The sequence below is a fragment of the Manis javanica genome, chromosome 4, assembly GCF_040802235.1.
Source record: "Manis javanica isolate MJ-LG chromosome 4, MJ_LKY, whole genome shotgun sequence".
Taxonomy (NCBI): Eukaryota; Metazoa; Chordata; class Mammalia; order Pholidota; family Manidae; genus Manis; species Manis javanica.
This window is the reverse complement of record NC_133159.1, coordinates 12336878-12356479: the sequence shown is the minus strand read 5'-3', so window position 1 is coordinate 12356479 and position 19602 is coordinate 12336878. Positions and strand designations below refer to the sequence as shown.

General features: G+C 54.9%; 1 protein-coding gene across 1 annotated transcript in view; it reads right to left on the bottom strand.

The window, feature by feature from the left end:
- PADI1 (peptidyl arginine deiminase 1) overlaps positions 1-19602 on the bottom strand; it is a 35663-nt gene that overhangs the window by 3712 nt on the left and 12349 nt on the right. Inside the window, exons 2-15 of the mRNA XM_037000094.2 lie at positions 17576-17756; positions 16382-16454; positions 15680-15741; positions 14220-14337; positions 13966-14091; positions 12203-12375; positions 11990-12093; positions 10804-10927; positions 10336-10443; positions 8726-8877; positions 3866-4010; positions 3007-3100; positions 1857-1936; positions 964-1089 (exon numbers count right to left, since the gene is read on the bottom strand). Of these exons, the coding sequence (XP_036855989.2) occupies positions 964-1089; positions 1857-1936; positions 3007-3100; positions 3866-4010; positions 8726-8877; positions 10336-10443; positions 10804-10927; positions 11990-12093; positions 12203-12375; positions 13966-14091; positions 14220-14337; positions 15680-15741; positions 16382-16454; positions 17576-17756 (1666 nt within the window). The remainder of the gene's footprint in view (positions 1-963; positions 1090-1856; positions 1937-3006; positions 3101-3865; positions 4011-8725; positions 8878-10335; positions 10444-10803; positions 10928-11989; positions 12094-12202; positions 12376-13965; positions 14092-14219; positions 14338-15679; positions 15742-16381; positions 16455-17575; positions 17757-19602) is intronic.

Below are 19602 nucleotides of genomic sequence, written 5' to 3'. Positions count from 1 at the left end.
GCAAGGGGGTGCAACTGACATCTCGTGGGCAGAGGACAGGGATGCTGCAACCATTCTACGATGCACAGATTCTTCAGTCCCAAATATCATTAGAGCCGAGGCATGAAGCCCTGCCATAGAGGGGTCTGCCAGGACCCTGGGTGAGGAGTCAGGAGTGAATGTAAATGCTGGAGGGGAAGCCCCACCCCATACATTTTCCTCCAATCAGGATTCTGGGATCCACTCCCAAGGCTTGGCTTGTCCAATGATTAGTTTTGAAATTAAAGGCCCCAGGTGAAGAGGGAGGCTCGCCCACCCTGGGAGGCTGCACCTCACGCCTTCCAACACGCTGACATCCTTTCACAGGTGTTGATGGGCGCTTTAGCCAGGACTGTGTTGATAGCATCACGCAGGCCGCTCCCAGGGGCCACACTGGTAAGGTCACATCTGCTCATTTGCTTGTCAGCTGCCTGAGTTAATGACAGCCAGGGAGGCAGCCCCAGCCTGCCCAGCCTGCCTGACTCAGGAGCCCCTCTGGGGAGCAGCCAGCCGAGTTCCAGGCTGGGAGTCAGAGCAGGCAGCCAAGGCCCAGAACGGAAGCCCAAGACATTTGAAATCAAACCAGTTTCCTTTTCCATTTGAGGGGGGAAAAGAGCTCTTAGCTGTGGGGGCTGTCCTGGGTGCTGTGGGATGGTCAGCAACATTGCTGGTCTCCACTCCCCCAGACGCCACTAGCATTTCCCTCCAGGAGTGTCAAAATGTCCCAGGGGGCAAAACTGACAGCCTGACTGAGAGCCACTGATGGAAATGTTCTGCATCTGTGCACAGAGCAAGCCAGCAAACACCAGAGAAGCCTGCAAGGCCCGCCCCAGCCTCCGTGCCCTGGGCCAGGGAGTGCCTCTCCTCCGGACCCCAGCTGAGCCCCCACCAGGAGCCTGCCAGGCCGCAGGGACAAGAAGTGACCCATCCTCCTGCAGCTCTCACCATGTCTGGGAAGAAGGCTTCCGCGTAGGAGCCCTTCAGGGAGAAGAGCTGGGGGACGTCCACGATGTCCTGCTCCGTCAGGCCCAGCTCCTGCTTCAGCACCTCGCGGTTCCAGTCGATGCAGCTCTGGGGGTGGGAGGAAAGGCAACAGGCATGCCCAGGGACCCAGGATGGCTCTAACGCTTGCTCAACACCCACCGTGTGCCCTGCCCTGCACACAACCCTCTGCACCCTTTCGCTCCTCTGATCCTCCCAATAACTTTGTGCCATTGCTACCCCCAGGTGGGGAAACTGAGGCTCAAGTGCCCTTCCCAAGGGCATAGAGCTAGGAAGTGGCAGAGCTGGGGTTTGGACCCAGGCAGTTTCTGGTCTTAAAAATGCTTGCCACCACACCACCCTGTCCCAGCCCCAGCGTGGCTTAGGCTCCAGCCTGCCTCAGCAGTTCAGGAGCAAGTCACCACTGAGAAGCAAAAGGCCCCCTCCTGTTTACAGGGCACGGATTCTCCAACAAGCCCCGCACTGGGCATGGGGCAGGTCAGCCCAGCCTCCGGAGCCCTTGCTGCATCCACCTTACAGGCCCCCATTTCTCCACCACATCTCTCCATCCTCTGGACTTCTACACTGAGAACTAAGTTCTGCTTCCACAGAAACCCATCACTGGCCAAGGGCAGGGTAGGATCTCCCCCATCAGACTGGGCGCTCCCTTTGGGCATCGCCATGTGTCTTCCATGTGTCTTCCATGGGAGTGTCCTAAGGGCGGAGGCCCTATGCTCCCCACAGGTCTCAGCAGCCCCCAGGAGAGTCAGAGGCTCACTCCACACTAGCAGTTCCTGGGGCTGCTTTCCCCCAGAAGGTGGGGGACCCCACGAGCAGGCAGCAGGCTCACCCCTCACCTGTACATAGAGACTATCGTTCCTGAGGCCTCTGTCCACCAGCATCTCATTAATGCTTCTCTTCACCTGGTGCTTTAATCCTGAGAGAGAAAGACAGTGTTGGGGCTCAGGGAGTCTGCCAGGGGCCACCTTGGGCCTGGGGCTGCACAATCCATGCCAGGATTTTTCTCCCACCTCAGGGCCAGGGTCTGAAGCTAGGATGAGAAGAAAGCCGGAGACTAGAAACCCTGAAGGGACCAGGCTCTGGCTGCAAGTAAATCCTGGTTATGGATCACAGAGTCCTTGGAAAGGGACTCCTGGGCCTATTAGTTAACAGCACAGCTACCAGTACTGACCATCCGACCATGCTCTGGGCACCCTGATACATTATTATTGGTCTTTAAAACAATGCCAGGTGGGGTTAATCATCAGGCCAGTTTCAGAGAAGAGGCAACTAAGGCATGCAGAGGTTCAGAACACACCCTTGATCTCACAGCTAGCAAGTGGCAAGATCAGGATTTGAGCCCAGGTCTATGCATGCATAAGGCTATGCCACGTCCCTTCCAGCACTCCATGCTTCAGGTGGGCACACTGAGATCCACGGTGGGGGAGAGGCTGGTGCTCAAGGGGGCCAGTCAGGCTCTTGGAGGGTCTGTCAATTCCCAGAGAAGAGCCCATAGAAGGGCCTTGCCCACCCACCCACCTGGCTTCTCACTCATCTCACGCTTGACCCTCCAGTCCCGTTGCTCCCTGCTGTAGCCTGGGCAAACCATTTTTCTCTGAGCCTCCAGAAAAGGGGTAAGGGAGAGGGTGGGAGATGAGCTCGATGAGGCCGTGAAAGCAAGGTGCGTGACAGATGGGCGTGCAGGAGGCTCACTGTCCTCTCCTGGAGTGTGGCCAGGAACTGCCCACTGTTTCCGAGGAGGAGAAGGCCACCCCCTTGCACGTGCCTGGGACAATCCGCTGGCTCCTTGGCTTCCCTTCCTTGGCCCAATAAAGGGACAGCCCTCATCCTTAGCCCCCATGTGGGGGCATCAGAATTCGTGATGTCAGGCACTGAGCTGAGAAATCCACAGACAAAGGGCCTGACAATGAGCAGCTATGAAAAGCATCCGGGTGTCCAGGATTGGCAGTGAGAGACCCGCAGGGTGGCTGGGTCATTGGCACTCACCATCAAACTGGGCCGCCTCCCCATAGCCCTCCTCTTTCTTCTCTTGGAACAATTTGAGGCAAGCACTGGGGCTGGCCAGGAGCAGCCGGAAGCCCTGGCACAGAGGGAGTGAGAAGAAATCAGTGGAGAGCGTCCCCCTAGATGCAGGAGACCCCAAACTCAGGAAGGGCCTGAGTTCAGATGCCAGATGACCGGTGGGGCTCCCTTTACCCACAAGTCACAAAGAACTATCAGCAATTCCAATTCCTCCAGGCTTTTGTCCCTGATGGTCTCCTTGCCCAGAGGCCCTTCCCCGCTTTGTTCACCAGGGAACTCAACCCTCCCAGGCTGCTTGCTTCCTGAGGGCTGTGCCCTCCCCTGTCACTCTGCAAGGCAGTAGAGTCAAGTGGTTAACATGTTGGTCCAGAGCCCCCTGTCTGGGTTTGAATCTCAACCTAATTGCCCTTCTGAGCCTCAGTTTTCTCATCTATAAAATGGGGACGATGATAGAGTACCAGCCTCAAGGGGTTGCTGGAGGATTAAATGAATTAAGACACACATCCCAGTTGCTTAGTAAATGTTACCAATTATTATCAGTGTTATTCCTGGGTCTTGGATGGGAGATTTGAATCAGACCAGACACCCAGTAAGTGTGAGAATGAGTGTGTGAGTAGGGAGCAAATTAGTGCTCTCCTGACCTGAGCACCAGCCTCCTCCAGGAAGCTCTCCTGATGAACACCACCTGGCCCCAAGGGTGCTCTGACTCCAAGCTCACTAGGGACACCGGTGGTGAGCTGGTTCCCCGGTGGTCTTGCCCTATCTCGTCCCACCAGGTCAGGGAGGAGCAGAGGTAGCTCAGACAGGAGAAAAGGGGACACACCTTTTGGTCGGAGGTGGGCACAAAGCTCAGGAACTCATCCACATGGCCCACAGAGAGCCAGTCGGAGTAGAGCTCCACGGGTGCCTGCACCTGCTGGGCCTGCAGGAAGTCACGCACCACCTTGCTCATGTGCCGCCCGTAGGACCTGGCCAGGGAGGGAGAGGGTGCGTCACCTCGTGCCTACTGTGCGCTGGCTCCCTGCAGGCAGCTCCTGAGCACTCCTCCCTGCTCGGCTGGGCCTCATGACAGCGCTCAGAATGGGTCTTCTTTTGTCTCCCTTTCCCAGCCAGCCCCCAGGTGCTCCCAGGCACTCACTGTCCTTGCTCACCATCACCCCTGGGGTGTCTGTCCCTCCTTGCCCAAAGCATCCCCCCCCACGGCCAGAAAGGCTCTTCCTGCCCCTCCCCAAAAAATGATCAAATGAGAGATCTCCGCTTGCCAACAGGGACTGAAGTCCCTCATCTCACATCCCAGACTCAGAGAGGTTGACTCTTTGCCAAAGGCACCCAGCCTTTGGTTCAAAAAATGACCAGAGCCCCTCCCTCAGTTCAGCATTGCCAAGAGTGGGGGACCTGCACCACCTGGGGGTCAGATTCTGTTGCATGGGGGTGCTTGTTAAACCTGAGGATTCCTGGGCCCTGGTGTTCTCCACATCTCAGAGTCTTTGAGGATGTGGCACATCTGAGGATGTGGAATCTGCATTTTGACATCTCAGCTGATTCATGGGGGAGAGATCACAGCCCCAGTCATTTTGTGCTCAACACTGACTATCTAATCCCCAGAAGGTCCTGCTGCTAAGGTTGAGGAGGGTCCAGGCCTTTCCAAACCACCCTTCACTAGCAGAGTTAGCTTAGAACAGGGCACAGGGCACCGGACAGAGTCCCTGAGCTGTGGGGGGAGACATGACTGAAAGCTGCGTGTGCACGCAGGGACTCTGATGTTGCCTTAGGAAAGGGCAGAGTTCCCACTTCACAGATGAGGCAGCTGAGGCCTAGAAAGTTCAAGGGATGATTTGTCCAAAGTCAGAACAATGTATTATACCCTGGGTACTTTCCCCCTATTGCTGGCACGCATCACCATGGGCAGACACATGCATGTGCGGTGCACACACACACACACACACACACACACACACACTCTCTCTCTCTCTCTCTCTCTCTCTCTCTGTATAGAGAGTTTTTTTTAGTGTGTCTCACAAGAAAGGGATCACATTCCTTGCTCCTGCTTGTCCAGCTTCAGGACACAAGGACGAGCTCCCTGCCCCACATCCAACCTGGTGGTTCCACCTTAGAACACAATCCAGCCTTTGCCCCCACCTCCTCTGCCACATGGGGTGACACCTCCCTTACCCAAATAACCCCAGTGCCTTGGCCCTTTCCCTGGTCTCCCTGCTTTCACCCTTGCTCCCCTGCAGTCTAACCAGGGAGAGGCTTTCATTTTTTTTTTAATATGTCAGATTATGTCCTCCTCCAAACAAAACCCTCACATTATTTACTATAAATGCAAAGCCTTCACAACGACCTGCACAGTCCCTACCAATCCCTATAACCCCCTCCTGTCACTCTCCTCTGCATTTGCTCAGTTCCAGCCATGCTGGCCTCCTGCTGTCCCTTAAACATACCAGGTATATTCCTGCCTCAGGATTCTACCAGGATTGTTGCCCACTCCCCATAGCCCCAGGGCTCCCTCCCTCCCTTCCTTCAAATTTAACTCAATGTCACCTCTTTCTCTATGAGGTCTTTGAAGATTGCAACCATCCCTCCACCCCCTTCCAGGCTTTATTTTTCTTTACAGCGTTTGGTGCTCGGTGTACTTGATATCTTGTTTATTGTCTGCCATCCCACTAGAATGTAAGCTCCAGGAGCGCTGGGAGTATTGTCTATGTTCACTGCTGTATCCCTAGCCCCTCTTACATAACAGATGCTCAAAAATATTTGTGAATGCTTTTGTAATGGTCCATGATCTGTATCACTTGCACATGTCATAAAGGCTAGAGGGGGGCAATCAGTGACAAATGACAACACCAATTGGATTTGAGGGCTGGAATTACGGAAAATAATATTTTTTTTGTATTTCTGTTATTTTAAAACACTTGGCAATTTTAAACATCTGGCAATTTTAAAACACTTCTTTTAACAACTGAATTGATGGACAAGAGCTAGACTTCAGAAATTGTTCATGAGCATAAAGTGGCATCGGAAACATATAAAGTCGAGGAAGGGGCAAACTCCCTGCTGGAGGTAGGGGCATGGACCAGATAACTGGCCCTGGCAAACATTGGACCTGGTCTCTGAGTCACATCAAAGCTTCCACCAGGAGGCAGAATTTCTCAAAGATGGTTTTGAATATGGGGAGCAGAGTGTGGAGAACCCAAGATAGCCAAGACAGCAGAGAATGGGCATTTGCTGAGCATTTAGTAATCACCTGCCTGAGGCTTCTCCCACTAAGTGCCTTGTTTAAGCCCCATGACAGCCCTATGACATACATACAATTAAAGAGTCCGAATCATGATCTGAACTCTGCCCTGCCAAGCTTTCTGACCTCATCTCCCACCAGGCCCCTCCTTGAACACCCACGGGCCCTTTGCTGTTCCTCTAAATCTCCTGCACATTCCCACCTCAGGACCTTTGCACTGGCTGTTTCTGCTCCCTTGCATATTTTCTTCCCAAACAGCCACATCTCTAACTCCCTCATTTCCTTCAAGGTTTTGTTTAAGTGGCACCTTCTCGCTGAGGCTTCCTTTATCCAACATACTATATTATTTACTTTTTATGTTTGCTTATTGTCTGTTTCTCTCTGCTAGAATGTATGTAGGTAGTCTGTTTCTTCACTGCTAAGGTCAGAAGCCAAGACAGGAGTACAGGAAAGCAATCGGGGTGTTAAATTTTAGTTTGGAGCCCGAAAGGGAGACCTGAATTCTAACTATAGCACTAACTTGCTGTGTTCTCCTAGTCAGTAGCTGTCCCTCTCTGAACCTCAGGACCACATCTGACCACCAAGGACCTTATTCCTAGTTTTCAACAACGGTCAATGGAATGGGAACATAGCTGCCCTGGAGGCCCCCACCTTCCCATGCCTGTTCTTTGCTCTGAGCCTGGGAGCTTCCAGAACATTTCTTTCATTCCCAGCCCTGGGCCCCAGACCTGGCATACATTTATTGAGTTAGTAAATTGGATACATGAATGAGTGTATTTACTTCACTTTTCTGAACCTCAGCTTTCTCATCTGTGAAATGGGGATAATAATTCCCCCAACCCCATAGAGCTATAGTAAGAATTAAATGAGGTAACCCAGGTAAGGCCTTATGTTTGTGGTACACTGTAGTGATCAGTACCTTTTGATCAATGAGCTCCCGCCTGCTTCAAAGCAGACCCATTGCAGGGGGCCAGCTAAACAATACCTAAACATTCAGAAGGTGAATCTTTGTCCCTAGTAGTGTCAATTATACAGCTAGGACTGGGTTTTTTAAGAGTCCCATTTCACAGACAAGGAACTGAAGCATGGAATATAAAATAATTTGTTAATTTATAACATATCTGTTTCATTCAGTGAGACATCCCTAGTACCTTCAACAGCACCTGGCACATAGTAGGCATGCTATAGATATCTTTACATAAAGAAATCGAGCATCTACTATGTGCCCTGCAATGTAGTGAGCACTGGTTAGGTGCTGTGCCCCAAATCATGTGGCTGGTAAATGCAGAGCCCAGACTCAAACCCAAGTCCATCTGATTGCAAAGCCTGTGTTCCTTCCACCTGGGTCCCTCTGAAGCACACAGTGACTGCCTGGAGGCCCCATGCCCTTCCACCCTAGGGCTGGGCCAGGATCCAGTCCCCCAGGAGCGTCTGCGCATCAGTCACCAGCAAGGTAAGAGCATTCCTCTTGCCCTGGCCAACCTCAGCCCCAGGGGCCCAGCCTGGGTGCTAGGCTATCCATCTGGGCTTGGTGCCAGGAAGCCTTGCCTTGCCTGACCCAGGACCCTGAGGCTACCAGGGTCTGCACTTGAGGATGGGTAACCATCCCAGGACCACCTGGCTGCTCTGGGCCCAAGACCAGATAGTCAGCAAAGCTTAGGGAGGAAGCTGGGGCCTACGTGGGCTCCATGCCAACCCCACACAAATAAGAGGGTGGCCTCCAGTGCCTCTGGTGGGCTTAATCTCCACACAGGAAGCAGGGGGTCCCCCCAGGGCCCACACTGTATACCCCATCTTTGGTTTCCTACAGGCAGGGTGGGGATCCACTCAGCAGGTTTTAACAGATACTGTCACCTGGCTGAGCACTGAGTCTTAAATATCTTGCTTCCTGCCCCATGACGGCCGTCCAGGGTGGGACCCACTGAGTCACTGTGTCCTCCTGGTGTCCTGACCAGCCACTCGCTCACCTGCAGCCACATGGTAGCCTCTGGGCCCTTCCAAGCTGTTACTAGAACAGCAGCTATCTTAACGTCCTACCGGGAGAGGTCCATCTCCTGTCTCTGCACCGGATGGCACATCACCTACCCAGCAATTTCAATTTTTCAAAGGAAGCTGGAAAGCTGCCTATGTGAAACCTCCCCATGTATATTTATATTTATATTTCTATATCTATATCTGTATTTATATTATGTTGGTGACTAAGGAAGCTCACAAAATACTAGGTGGGCCAAAAGACTGCGGGCCATAGCTTTTGTGAGTTTTCTTCTAAAATTCTGTGACCTCTTACGTCTAAGATTCCAGGACTCTGACTCTGATTGGAGGACTGCATGCAAGAAGCTTGGGGAGCTCTGACCAGGGGCGTGCGGTGGGGCAGAGCTGCAGGGAGAAGCCGCCATCGCCATCGCACCCCGCGCCCTCCTCCGCCCTCCTGCTTCCGCTGCTCACTTGGGGAAGCTGCCTCCGATGAGGATGCGGCCCAGCGGGTACTCCTTGCTGCCCACCGTGACGGGCGGACTGACATCCAGGTTGCCGAAGGAGTCAAAGCTGGAGGCCCCAGCAAACGGGATCTCCCGGGTCACATATCCAAAGTCGGGACCCTAGGGGAGGACGGGCAAGGTGCCCCCCGCCCCCAGAAGAAGGGGTCAGTTAGGAGAGGAAGCCCAGCCCTTGGGATGGGGCTGTGGGGGTCTTGGGGGAATACTGAGGGACTCCCATGCCTCTGTCTACTTTTCACAAAGCCACCCTGTTCTCTGAGCAATGGGCAATTAAAGTCCGAGCCAATAACAGAATGATAACTAGAAAATCCCCAAATGTTTGGAAATCAGGCAACACACTCCTCAAGAACCCATGGGTCAAAGAAGAAATCAAAGTGGAAATTAAACAATATTTGGAAGTGGAAGGTAATATACATTAAAACTTAGAGGATGCCAGTGAAGCTAAACTTCAAGGGAATTGCCATAGCTCTAAACATGTATATTGGGAAGAAAAAGGCCTGAACAATCATAGCTTCCATTTCCAGCTAGGAAAAGAACAGCAAATTAGAACCAAAGAGTAGAAGGAAGGAAATTGATAAAGATGAGAGCAGAGATCTGTAAAAACTGCCGTGGCCAGCTCATGCCTACAGTGGGGGCTGGAGGGGTGGAGGGGTGGAGGGGCGGGCCCTTGGCTGATGCAGACTCACTCTGCAGGGCCCATTGTCACCTCCGGTACTCCTGGTCACCTGGGACTCCTCCCTGACCCTTCCAGGCTGGGGCGAATGCCCCTGCTTGGGTGCCATTGAGCTCCTGGACTTCCCCATCACAGCCCCAACCTGGACATCGGCATTGTCCCAGCCATGGGGAAGTGGGGGCCAGTAAACAGGCAGAGATGATGAGCTTCAGGGCGTGGGCCCACCTTGAAGCGCAGTTTATCCTAGCAGTGAGGTACAGGGGCTGCAGAGGCAGCCCCTCTGGTTTTGCATCTTGGTGCCACCACTAACTAGCTGTGTGGCCTTGGCTAGGTTGCTTAACATCTCTGAGCCTCAGTAAAGAGGAATTAAACTAGCACATATCCATAGGAGAGCCATGGGGAGTAAATGAGTGATGGTGTAAAGCTAGCGGGCAGGGCCTGGAACTCTGCACGTGGTTGCTGGAACTGCTCTTGTTGTCATCCTGCATGTGGGAGGCAGCGTAGTGCCCGGCACACAGTAGGTGTGCAGAAAACATTTGTTACCTAAAGGGAAGCCCCCACTCATAAAAGCAAGAGCCATGAGGACTCACTAAGGGTGAATTCCCCGCAAAGGGCAGTTCAGTCTCCCCCAGGGTTAACCCCTCTGTTGACTCCCTCTTTGGGGAGAAGGAGTTCTGGCCTGTCCCTCCCAGAACTTGGGGCGATTTGCATGTGATTTGCATGTCATGTACACACTCTGCTCAAACTCCCCACTGACTCCCCATTTGCCAGAACACACTACCTGGGTTCTTTTGCCCCCTTCAAGGACCAGGACAAGGTAAGACTGACTGCAGGGTCCTACAGGAGGAACCACCAGGGGGTTCTCCACTCTGCCCTTTGCCACATACCAGGATCTTGTCATAGGGGAAATCCTTCAGGCCTCTGTTTCGGGGGGAGTCAAGGACCACAGGAAAGGATTTGTGAGGGGCCTCGATGTAGCCAAACTCTATTTCATCCTGGGAGAGGGAGGAGAAAAGACCACAGTGGCCTCCTTGATTTTCAGAATGGACTGATCCCCCCAGGCCTGCGTCAGGGCGGGGTGGCTGATCTCCCCCAAAACCTGGGGGCTGCAGGAGCCAGGGGCAGAGGTGAAGGTGAGGCCTCTTGGGATGTCTGTCTGGGCCTGCAGGAGTCCCCCCACCCAAAGGGGCTTTGCCCCCAACTCCCTCTGAGTCCTGGCATGCAGGCTGGCCTGGCCTCTCTAACCCTAACCAAGGCCAGTGAGGAATCTGTTCAGGCCTCTTTCTCAAAGCCAGGGTGAAGGGCCGGGGCTTGGGCCGCCCCGACTCTTTCTCGAGGTCTGCTCCCGCACCCACCTGGATCCAGCGGTCATTTCGATTTTCAGTCCAAGGGCAGATGATCAGCTTGCAGTTGGCTTTCCACGCCAGCTCATTCATGACATACAGAAATTTCTCATTGGAGTCCTGAGAGTCCATCACACTGCAAAACATAGGGAGAGGGGAGCGTAATAATGACCTCTGACTGTGGTCTCGGCCTTAGGGCAGGGAGGCAGGGGACGGATGGGGTAGCCTCGATCCAGTCTGTGCTCAGCCGTGGTGGTCTCTGAGTACAGGGACCAAATGCAGCCCCTGCCCTAGAGAGGTTCATGGGCTAATGACAGAGACGGATAACATCCCCGGGTCACGTCAGGTGGTAGGTGTAAGGTGAGGGGCAAGCCCAGGGCTGTGGAGCCCGGAGGCAGGCCACGGAAGACACCAGGGGCAGCTACGGAGGTGACCTGAGGGCCGAATCTCACTGGTTAAGGTGGTAGTGAGGGGGAAGGTAGCCCCATCTACTCCTGTTTCTTTGGCCTAAACAAAGGAGTCAGGGTGGGGTTAGCGAGCAAATGGAAAGAAAGAATTCCTTTTCTGAACGTCTGCACACATGGGTCCCAGTTAGGCAGAGCAAACCTGTTTGTCCACATCCTTTCCGGCCTTTGGCTTATGTTCCAGGTCAACTATGGCCCTTTCCACTGGTCTGATGCTCTGGCAGGGGCCTGGAGTGGCCTTGCCAGTCAGAGTCACCTGTCCATCACGAGGCCTGACAAGGATTCTGAGAGATGGGAGAAGGACCAGGGAGCCTGGTTGGGCCAGGGCTCACAGCAGAGCTCAGGGCTGCGGTCTCCGTGCTCTGCAGGCCCAGGAGCACACCCATATCAAAGCGAGGCTAGGTCTCCTGAGCTACCAGCAGTCTAAACGGGGCCTGGCCTCAGTGCCTGGAGTAAATCCAAGATGTTCCAGGGCTGCTACAGGCAGGACAAGGAAGGGATGGGGGTGCTGGAACTTGAGCCAGTGACCTCAGCTGGGCCTTAGCTGCTCAGGGCTGGATGGGGATGACAGGCCCATGCCAGCCTGCTGCTAGTGAATACCTAGCTTGCACCTGGGGTTGACCTCGGAGAATCTGTCCAGCCTAAGTGAGCGCCCAACACTAGACACAGCATTCTTTCCCTATCTCTACGAGTCCAAAGACAAAGGGAAAGCTGCAGGAGGGGTGAGACCTCACCTGCACACATACAGCTCCAGGGGGGGCTGGGTGTTGGGGGTCATGATCCAGGGGGCCATGCGGAAGGCCACGGTGTCTGTGAAGAGGGGCACCTCGGGCAGGGTCTGGGGGGGAAATGAGGACTAAGTGGGCCCTGCAGGGAGCCCCATCAGGCTTCAGGGCCCCCCAGCCCCCAGCCTGTGCAGCCCTCTCAGCCCCCAGCACTGTACATACCCCGGTGTCCACCAGGCTGATGCTGAGGGAGACCAGCCCCAAGAAATCAGCGTCAGGGAAGGTGAGCCCCTCCACGTAGAAGCTGATCTTCTGCTCCCCCGGCCGCCGCTCGACTTCATGGGACAGATGCTGGGGTCCCAGCACCCGCCTGTAGTCCGAGAGGGAATTCCCACCTAGGGCAACCAGAGTCAGGGGCCAGTGCTGGCACAGGGCTGTGAGGCTGTGGGGACGGGAGGCCAGGAAGCCCAAGGCCAGGAATTCAGCAGAGCCACCTTCGTATTAAATCGACTTGGGCTCCTCTCCAGCTCTGCCACGTGTACGGTGTGTGACCTCGCCTCAATGACTCAACCTCTCTGAGCCTCAGTTTCTCATCTGTAAAATGGACTACCCTTACATTTCTCTTGGGGTCAGTATAAGCTTTAAACCAGATAAGGAGATAAAAGCCCTGGCACAAAGGGTGAAAAAAAAACCAATGTCCATCCATGGATGATGGATGAACAAAATGTAGTATCCCCAGCGTGCTGGGATATTATTCAGCCATGAAGAAGGAATGAGGTCCTGACACAGGCTACCACATGGATGGACCTGGGAAATATGATGCTGAATGAAAGAAGCCAACTAGAAAGGCCACAGATTGCATGATCCCATTTATAGGAAATGTCAAGACAAGCAAATCCAGAGACAGAAAGCAGATTTGCGGTCCCCAAAGCTGGGGGCCGGGGGTGGTGACTCCTCATGGGCACCAGGCTCTATCTGGGGCGTGACTGAACATGTCTTAGAATGAGAGAGCTGGCGGGGGCACAGCGTGGGAAATGCACGGAACGCCAGCCGAGTGTTCACGTCAAACTAGTTACGCTTTATATGAATTTTATCTCCACTTACTTTAGAAAACACCCAGAACCCGGGAGCTCTGTCCTGCCCCCTTCTCCCCTCCCTTGAGGCTGGCTGGAACATGTCACCCTGGTGTGCTCTGAATCGCAGCAGGAAAGGCTGTCAGTGCGGTTCTCAGGACTTTGCTTAGGTCCTGGCATCCCAGGAGGAGTTTGCCAGCAGGGCCTCTGCCGAGACTCCCACCGTTGGTGCACACAAGGGAGCATTCTGGCTCCTGCCAGCCTCCTTTAGCCGAAACAAGTTCTGGGTCGGTTTGAACAGAGGAGGATGAAGAGGAAGAAGGAAGGAGCAGGAATGGCCTCTTGCTCTTTAAAAAAATGAGCAAAGGTACCTCAGGGTTAAGGTTTGGAATTTCTTTAAAGCCATAGGCTTTGCTTAACAAAAATCCCTGGCAGGTCAACTAAATGCAGAGAGCAGGCATGGGCTGCAGCTGGCTGGTTCCTGCTCCGGCCTCTCCCAGCAAGGACAGAGACTGTGGTGTATGGAGGGCTGTTCCAGGTGGACTGGCCACAGGAGGGAAGCAGGGAGAGCTGTGGTGGGCACCGTGGAAAGAGGAGGGGCCTCCAAGCTCAAAAGACCTGGTTTTGAAAATCTGTTCCACCCCCAGCTAGTTGTGTGAATTCATGGGTCTGGGCCTCCGTTTTCCCTGTAAAGTGTAAAGTAGGACAGTTTACACTTTCATCTGTAAAGTGGGACAGTGTTTGAATCCCCTTCTTGGGTAATACGTTGTATGCTCATGGACTCGCTGTTTGTCAGCTGCAGAGAGAGCTGCAAAAACATGGAAGGAAGGGAGAGCTGTGGATAAGAGAAAGAAAGTGTTTGGGAAGCAGAGGATGGAGCAGAGAAGGAAAGGGCCCGGCCGGGCCACTCACCTCTAGCATGGAAGACCCTCACTCTTTGGGAATCAGAAAATGGCACATTCAAGACGAGCTTGTGGCTGTTGAAGAGCTCGTCTGGGCCATCGCAGGTCAGGACCATTGGTGACATGTCCTGTAGGTCTGGAGAGAGTGGCCCCCTTGAGACAATCCTCCCTCCACCCCCCCCAGCAGGCTCCCTCCCACCCCCAGCCCTTCACCTCCCCACACCATCGCCCTGGACAACTCCATACTCGCCTTCTGCCACTCACCCTTCAGTGATGCCGGCTGGCTGTTGGCAAGGTCCTGCCCCCTGAGCCTGAAACTATCTCGGTCACAGTTCACCAGCAGGATAGCCCCATGGCCCTCAGGGCCCCAGTGCCAGGTTTTCTGTGGCAAAACAAGAGTTCCTGGGGTCAGTGGGGCCCAGAGGGCTCTAGAAAGGTGTTCTGGATGTGGCTAGTGCTTTGTTTATTTGGAGACTTTTGTATTCTGGGTTTGCTTAAGGATTTAAAGATGAATCATAGATTTGGCACAGGCACTCCAGGTCTCTAGATCCACAGCCACCCCACTCTCGAGCAGTGAACGACTTGTGTAACACACACAGTGGCCCTGCCCAGACACCACACTGGAGGAGGAAGGGTGGTGTCACCACACCCAGAAACAGCCTTTCCCAGCCTGCTGAGCTTTGGCCCTGCCTGGTGGACAGAGGCTGCCTCACCCTGACCTTGATGGGGCTGGAGAATCCCTGGGAGACTGTCCCCACCCCAGCACTCTCCTGGGGCCTGCCAACCCTGGACATCTCTGACGTCCACCCACAGTCCAGCAGGCCCTGCTTGGAGGTCCGAGATGAGGTGGGAAAGATGACTGAACCCCTGCCTAAGTGGAGCTCTCTCTGATGTGCCTCCACTTTATTCCCACCAGGCCCTGTAAGAGAGGGTTCACTTTCCCCATGTCACAGAAGACAGGAGAAAGGCTTGGGAAGGGAGCCCCAAGTCACATAGCTGGGATTCACGCTCGGGTCTGGGGGACTACCCAGGGCCACCGCTAGCCTGTATGACACTCTCACCTGCCCCTCTGGGTAACTGCTGCCCTGAACCATTTGCATCATAGCCCCCACTCACCCACCTTAGCCAAGCAGTCTTGTGCAGTGAACGACCTAATAACCATCCATGGCAGCCTTGCCCCGTCTTGTTCTCAAAGCCTTGTAATCGAGGCTTCCTCTCTGGGGTCTTTCCCTGCAAACTAGACCTTCTACCCCTCCCATGACAGCTTCTGGATTCTTCCTGTGCAGTAATGCCCACCCCATTCTCCTCATCACTCCTCAGGGTCTCCCTCCTGGGGCTATACACCCAGCCTCCTTTACCAGATGCTTTGTCTTCTCCTAGTCTTCATTCAGTCACTCAACAATCTCTTATGAAGCAAGTATCATGTTTGGAGTCCAAATACAGCCCAGGAAATAGAAAAGGCATCAAGTGAAAGATTCCAAGGTGGCACAAGAGAGACTCAGAGAGGGTAACCTGCTTTCCAGGAGTCACACAGCATGTCTATCACATGGTCTAAGTTAACACCCACTTGTGCCAATTTGGCAGTAGGAACCTAGACGGGTTTCCTATGTTGTTCTATACCATGGGCCCCTAGGAACCCATAACCCTTTTGGAGGACCCTCCCAGGACCCTCCCTAGGTCTGCCTGTTAACCCTGCTGTCTTGGGGTAGCCAGGAGAGTCTCACCTTGTCACCTTGGGCCCTCCTCACCTTGCCCGTGCGATGCGTGTCGACATCGAGGGAGATGTCTGAAAAGAGATGGAGAGGGGCTTCCAGGGGCTCACCCAGCCCTGTGCTCATATCCATAATGCCCAGGTCAGGGCCAGCTGTGCCCCATCCCAAAGACCATGAGGACAGTAAGACCTATTCTGGGGACCACACCCAACCGCTGGGAGGGCAGCCCCTGTGGTTCTGTGTGTCGGAGGGACCCGAGTCTTCAGCTCTTGAATGTATCGCTCATCTGTGTGTGCTGAATCGCGGGCTCTTGGTGGCCCTGACTCTGGCGAAGCAGCACCAGGCTGAGGTTCTGTGTGCCAGTTCCACAGTTCTCAGATCTGGCTGTCCAGGTTCTGGCTGAAGGCGCACATGGTTCTCCAAGGTTCCATGATGAATCTGGGGGCTCAGTGTGACAGGTGAGACTCTGAGTAAAGGAGGCCTATTGTGGGTCTAGCTGCTGACACATGGGCAGCACAGCTTCTAGGTTCCGGTGGCCCTAAGAACTGCTGGGTCTCCATCCTTGAGCTTCTAGACTAAGTGGAAGGCCTCTGAAGAAGCCAAGCTCCTCAATGGCAAAGGCACATGGCCATGGGCTTGCATGCCGGGGCTCCCCTAAGCGGCCAACCTGGAGGGGTGAGGGGATTCACCGAGAGCCAGTGAGGTGGAACTTACCGACGCCAGTGAGGTAGAGCACACTGTGGCCCAGGGCACCGCCCTGATGTTGCCCGAAGTAGGAGACCTGCACCTGTGGGGAATGGTCAGCCCTAAGCCAGCACAGCTGCCCCCCAGAGATGGCAATGGGGACACCCCGGCACCTGCTTAGAGGCAGGGGAGGCCCTTCGTATGGCCAGAGGCCCCAGACTCACAGGCTCCCAGTTTGGATTCAGAGCTGCCTTCCCAACTAGAGGCTGGGAGGCATCCCTGGATCCGAGGGCCGGGCTGAGGAGCAGGGTGGGCCCTGTGGGTCAGGCTTAGGCGTAGGATCTGGGTGCATCCCAGAGAGAGCAGATGGACCCTCAGGAAGCCACGGGGATGCTGGAGAAAAAGGGAAGGGGTAGCTATTGCCCTTGACTTAGGCAAGTTACTCAACCTCTCCGGGCCTCTGCTTGTTCTTCATCTGTAAAATGGGGACAATCATCCCCACACCCCGACCATACCAGCCAAGGACACATAGCTCTTCCCTTGGTCCAGAACCCAGCCCAAGTGCTCCAGGGAGCTGCCAGGATAGCCCTGTAGACAGGGTCCAACATCGTGAGGCTGCTCAGGGCCCTGCCTGCAGGCTCACAGCTAGTAAGCAGAGGGGGTGGAGTCTGAGCCCATGGCAGGCTCCAGGGTCCCTGCTCTCAACAGCTGCACAGTCCCTGCCAGGGGATAAAGGGCCATATCAATGAGTCAGTGGGTCACTGCATGTGTGGTGGGTGCCTGGGGGCAAGTGAGGAGCGTGTCACCTGTGAAGGATCAGGCTTCCTTCTTCCTTAGGTGTGGGAGACACACACACGTCCAGGTAGGTGTGTCTGCATGCTTAACTACATGCACAAGAGTGGAAGGCTTGTTTTAGGGGTCTGTGTAAAAGGATTAGTGTGGGCATGTTTGTGGATTTGAGGGCTTGAGCAGGCAGGCTGTGTGTTTACGGGCATATTCATTCATGTGTGTACGTGTGATGTTGTGGCATTGGGGTAGGTTTGCATTTTTTGGTATCTGTGGAGTTTACCAGGATGTGTTGTGTAGATGCAGGTGTCCTAAGCCTTGTGGAGTTCGGTTGAGAGGGGGCAGTATGTGAATCGGGCTGCACTTCGGGGGCCTCTTACCTTGGACTGGGGTGGGGTGGGAAATAAAGCCCCATTCTGTGGGGAAGCAGCCTCTTACCTTAAGATCATTTAAATCCTTACTGGCTGTGTCCACAGATACAGTCACATCCACGTTGGCATCCAGGGGCCAGTGGGTCTTGTCTGTGGGCGCTGTCACCCGTGCTGGGTCATAGACCACAAAGACTTCCAACCCGGAGCTCCCAGAAACCCTGAAGGTCTCAGCGCCCTGGGGCAGATCACTAACAGAGAAAGGAGAGAGGACACGATGCGGGGGCTCGGGAGAGACCACGGAGGGGAAGCGGGCTGCTGCGGTCAGGCTGTGGGAGCAGCACCCCCAACGGCTGGCCTAGGGAGCAGCGGAGGTGTGGGGGAGGGCCACTGACCTGGAGAGCAGCCTGGCAGGGTGCCAGGCGGCCTGCGCTCCATCCCAGCTCTCCATGGATCCCCACGTGACCCGCCCTGGGCACACTGTCCCCTGTCCTCAGCCTCCCTGCCTGCAACATGAAGGGGCTGGAGCAGAGCCATGGCTGCTGAGCTTTGTTTTAGTGGCAGAGCCATGTCAGCAGACCTCACATAGAACCCAGGACATAAGAGACAAAAGGGAGCCGGGAATGAGACCAGCCACAGCATTTAGCCCCTCCACTCCAACAGCATCCCCGCAGCTCCAGAGCCAAGACAGCGTACGTCTGGACACCCGCCTCAAGGCTTCCACTCTGACCCTTCTAAATTCTCTAACCCAACAGGAAACCCACTTGGCCGACCACCTCCCGGCTCCTCCATTGCCGTGCCCATCCCCCGGGATTGCTGGGCAGCCTCCTCACTGGTCTCCCTAGGCCCGCCCATGCCCCCTCTGGTCTGTTCCACACGCACCACTCTCAAGTCAGATTGTGTTGTTCCTCTGCTCACAAGCAGCGGTTCGTGTCACACTCAGTAAAAGGCCAAGTCCTCACAAGGGCACACAAGGCCCCCTGATCTGCCCCTGCCACCTCCCTGACCTCCTCCCCCCACTGCACTGCCCCTCACCACTCTGCTCCAGCCACACTGACCTTCCTGCTATTCCATGAAGCCGCCAGGCTCCTGACTCAGGGCCTTTGCACTGGCTGTTTCCTCTGCATAGAATACTTCCCCCACCCCCCAGATATCCACAAGGCACATTTCCTTACCCTCTTCAGGGCTCTGCTTAAATGTCACCTTCTCAGGGAGCCCTCCCTTCGGCCCACTTAACACTGCCCCTTGGCCCCCCTTCTCCCCGACTCTCCCATCCCTCATGCTCCGCTCTGATTGTTAGCATGCTGTTGCTTATTGTCCAGCTCTCCTGCTAGACGTTTAGCTCCATGAGGGCAGGGAATTTTGTACACCTACAGTGGTGTCTGTACATCTATAGTAGCATTTGGCACATAGTAGGTGCTTATTCATTGTTAAATGAATGAATGGATTCCGTTTCCCCTACCGTGCAGGGGGATTCAGGCCCATCTGTATCCAGCAGTACAGAGCCTGATGGATGCCAGCACCCGGGGCAGCTTCTCCCGTCCACTACTACAGCTCGTCCACCTGATAACCCGGAGTCCGGGCTTCGCGGCACGGGGAGCTGAGAAGCCCTCAGTCGGCCAGGCCCCAGCCTGGGGCTCTCATCTTCCGGGCCTCCACACTAGTCCTCACAGTGCCAGCTGCCCCCAGCCACAGCAGGTAGCAGCCAGCCTTCCTGGGCCACAGACTTGGAGGGCATGCTCTGAAAACTGGGACCACAGGGCGCCCAGAGCCAAGCCAACAGGGCCTCTGCCAGTGCATCTCACCCTTCTTTGTCCCCTAGTAAGCAGGAGCTCTGAGCCTCTCTGTGGCAGGCACTGGCTAAGCCCCAGGGCTCCAGGAAGCCCCTGGCAGGGAAGTCGGATGAGGGAACTACATGTCGGTGTTCCTCCTTCAGGGCCCTCACTGCCATCCTCCAGAGCAAAGCCGTGGGCCTCAAAGCCACCACCCAAGGTCAAGTCCACTTACTTACAGGCACCCAACTGCAAAGATGTCACAGCCAGAGGGGTCTTTTGATATATCTCCCTGCCTCTATACTTTCCGGGACCCCTGGGAACC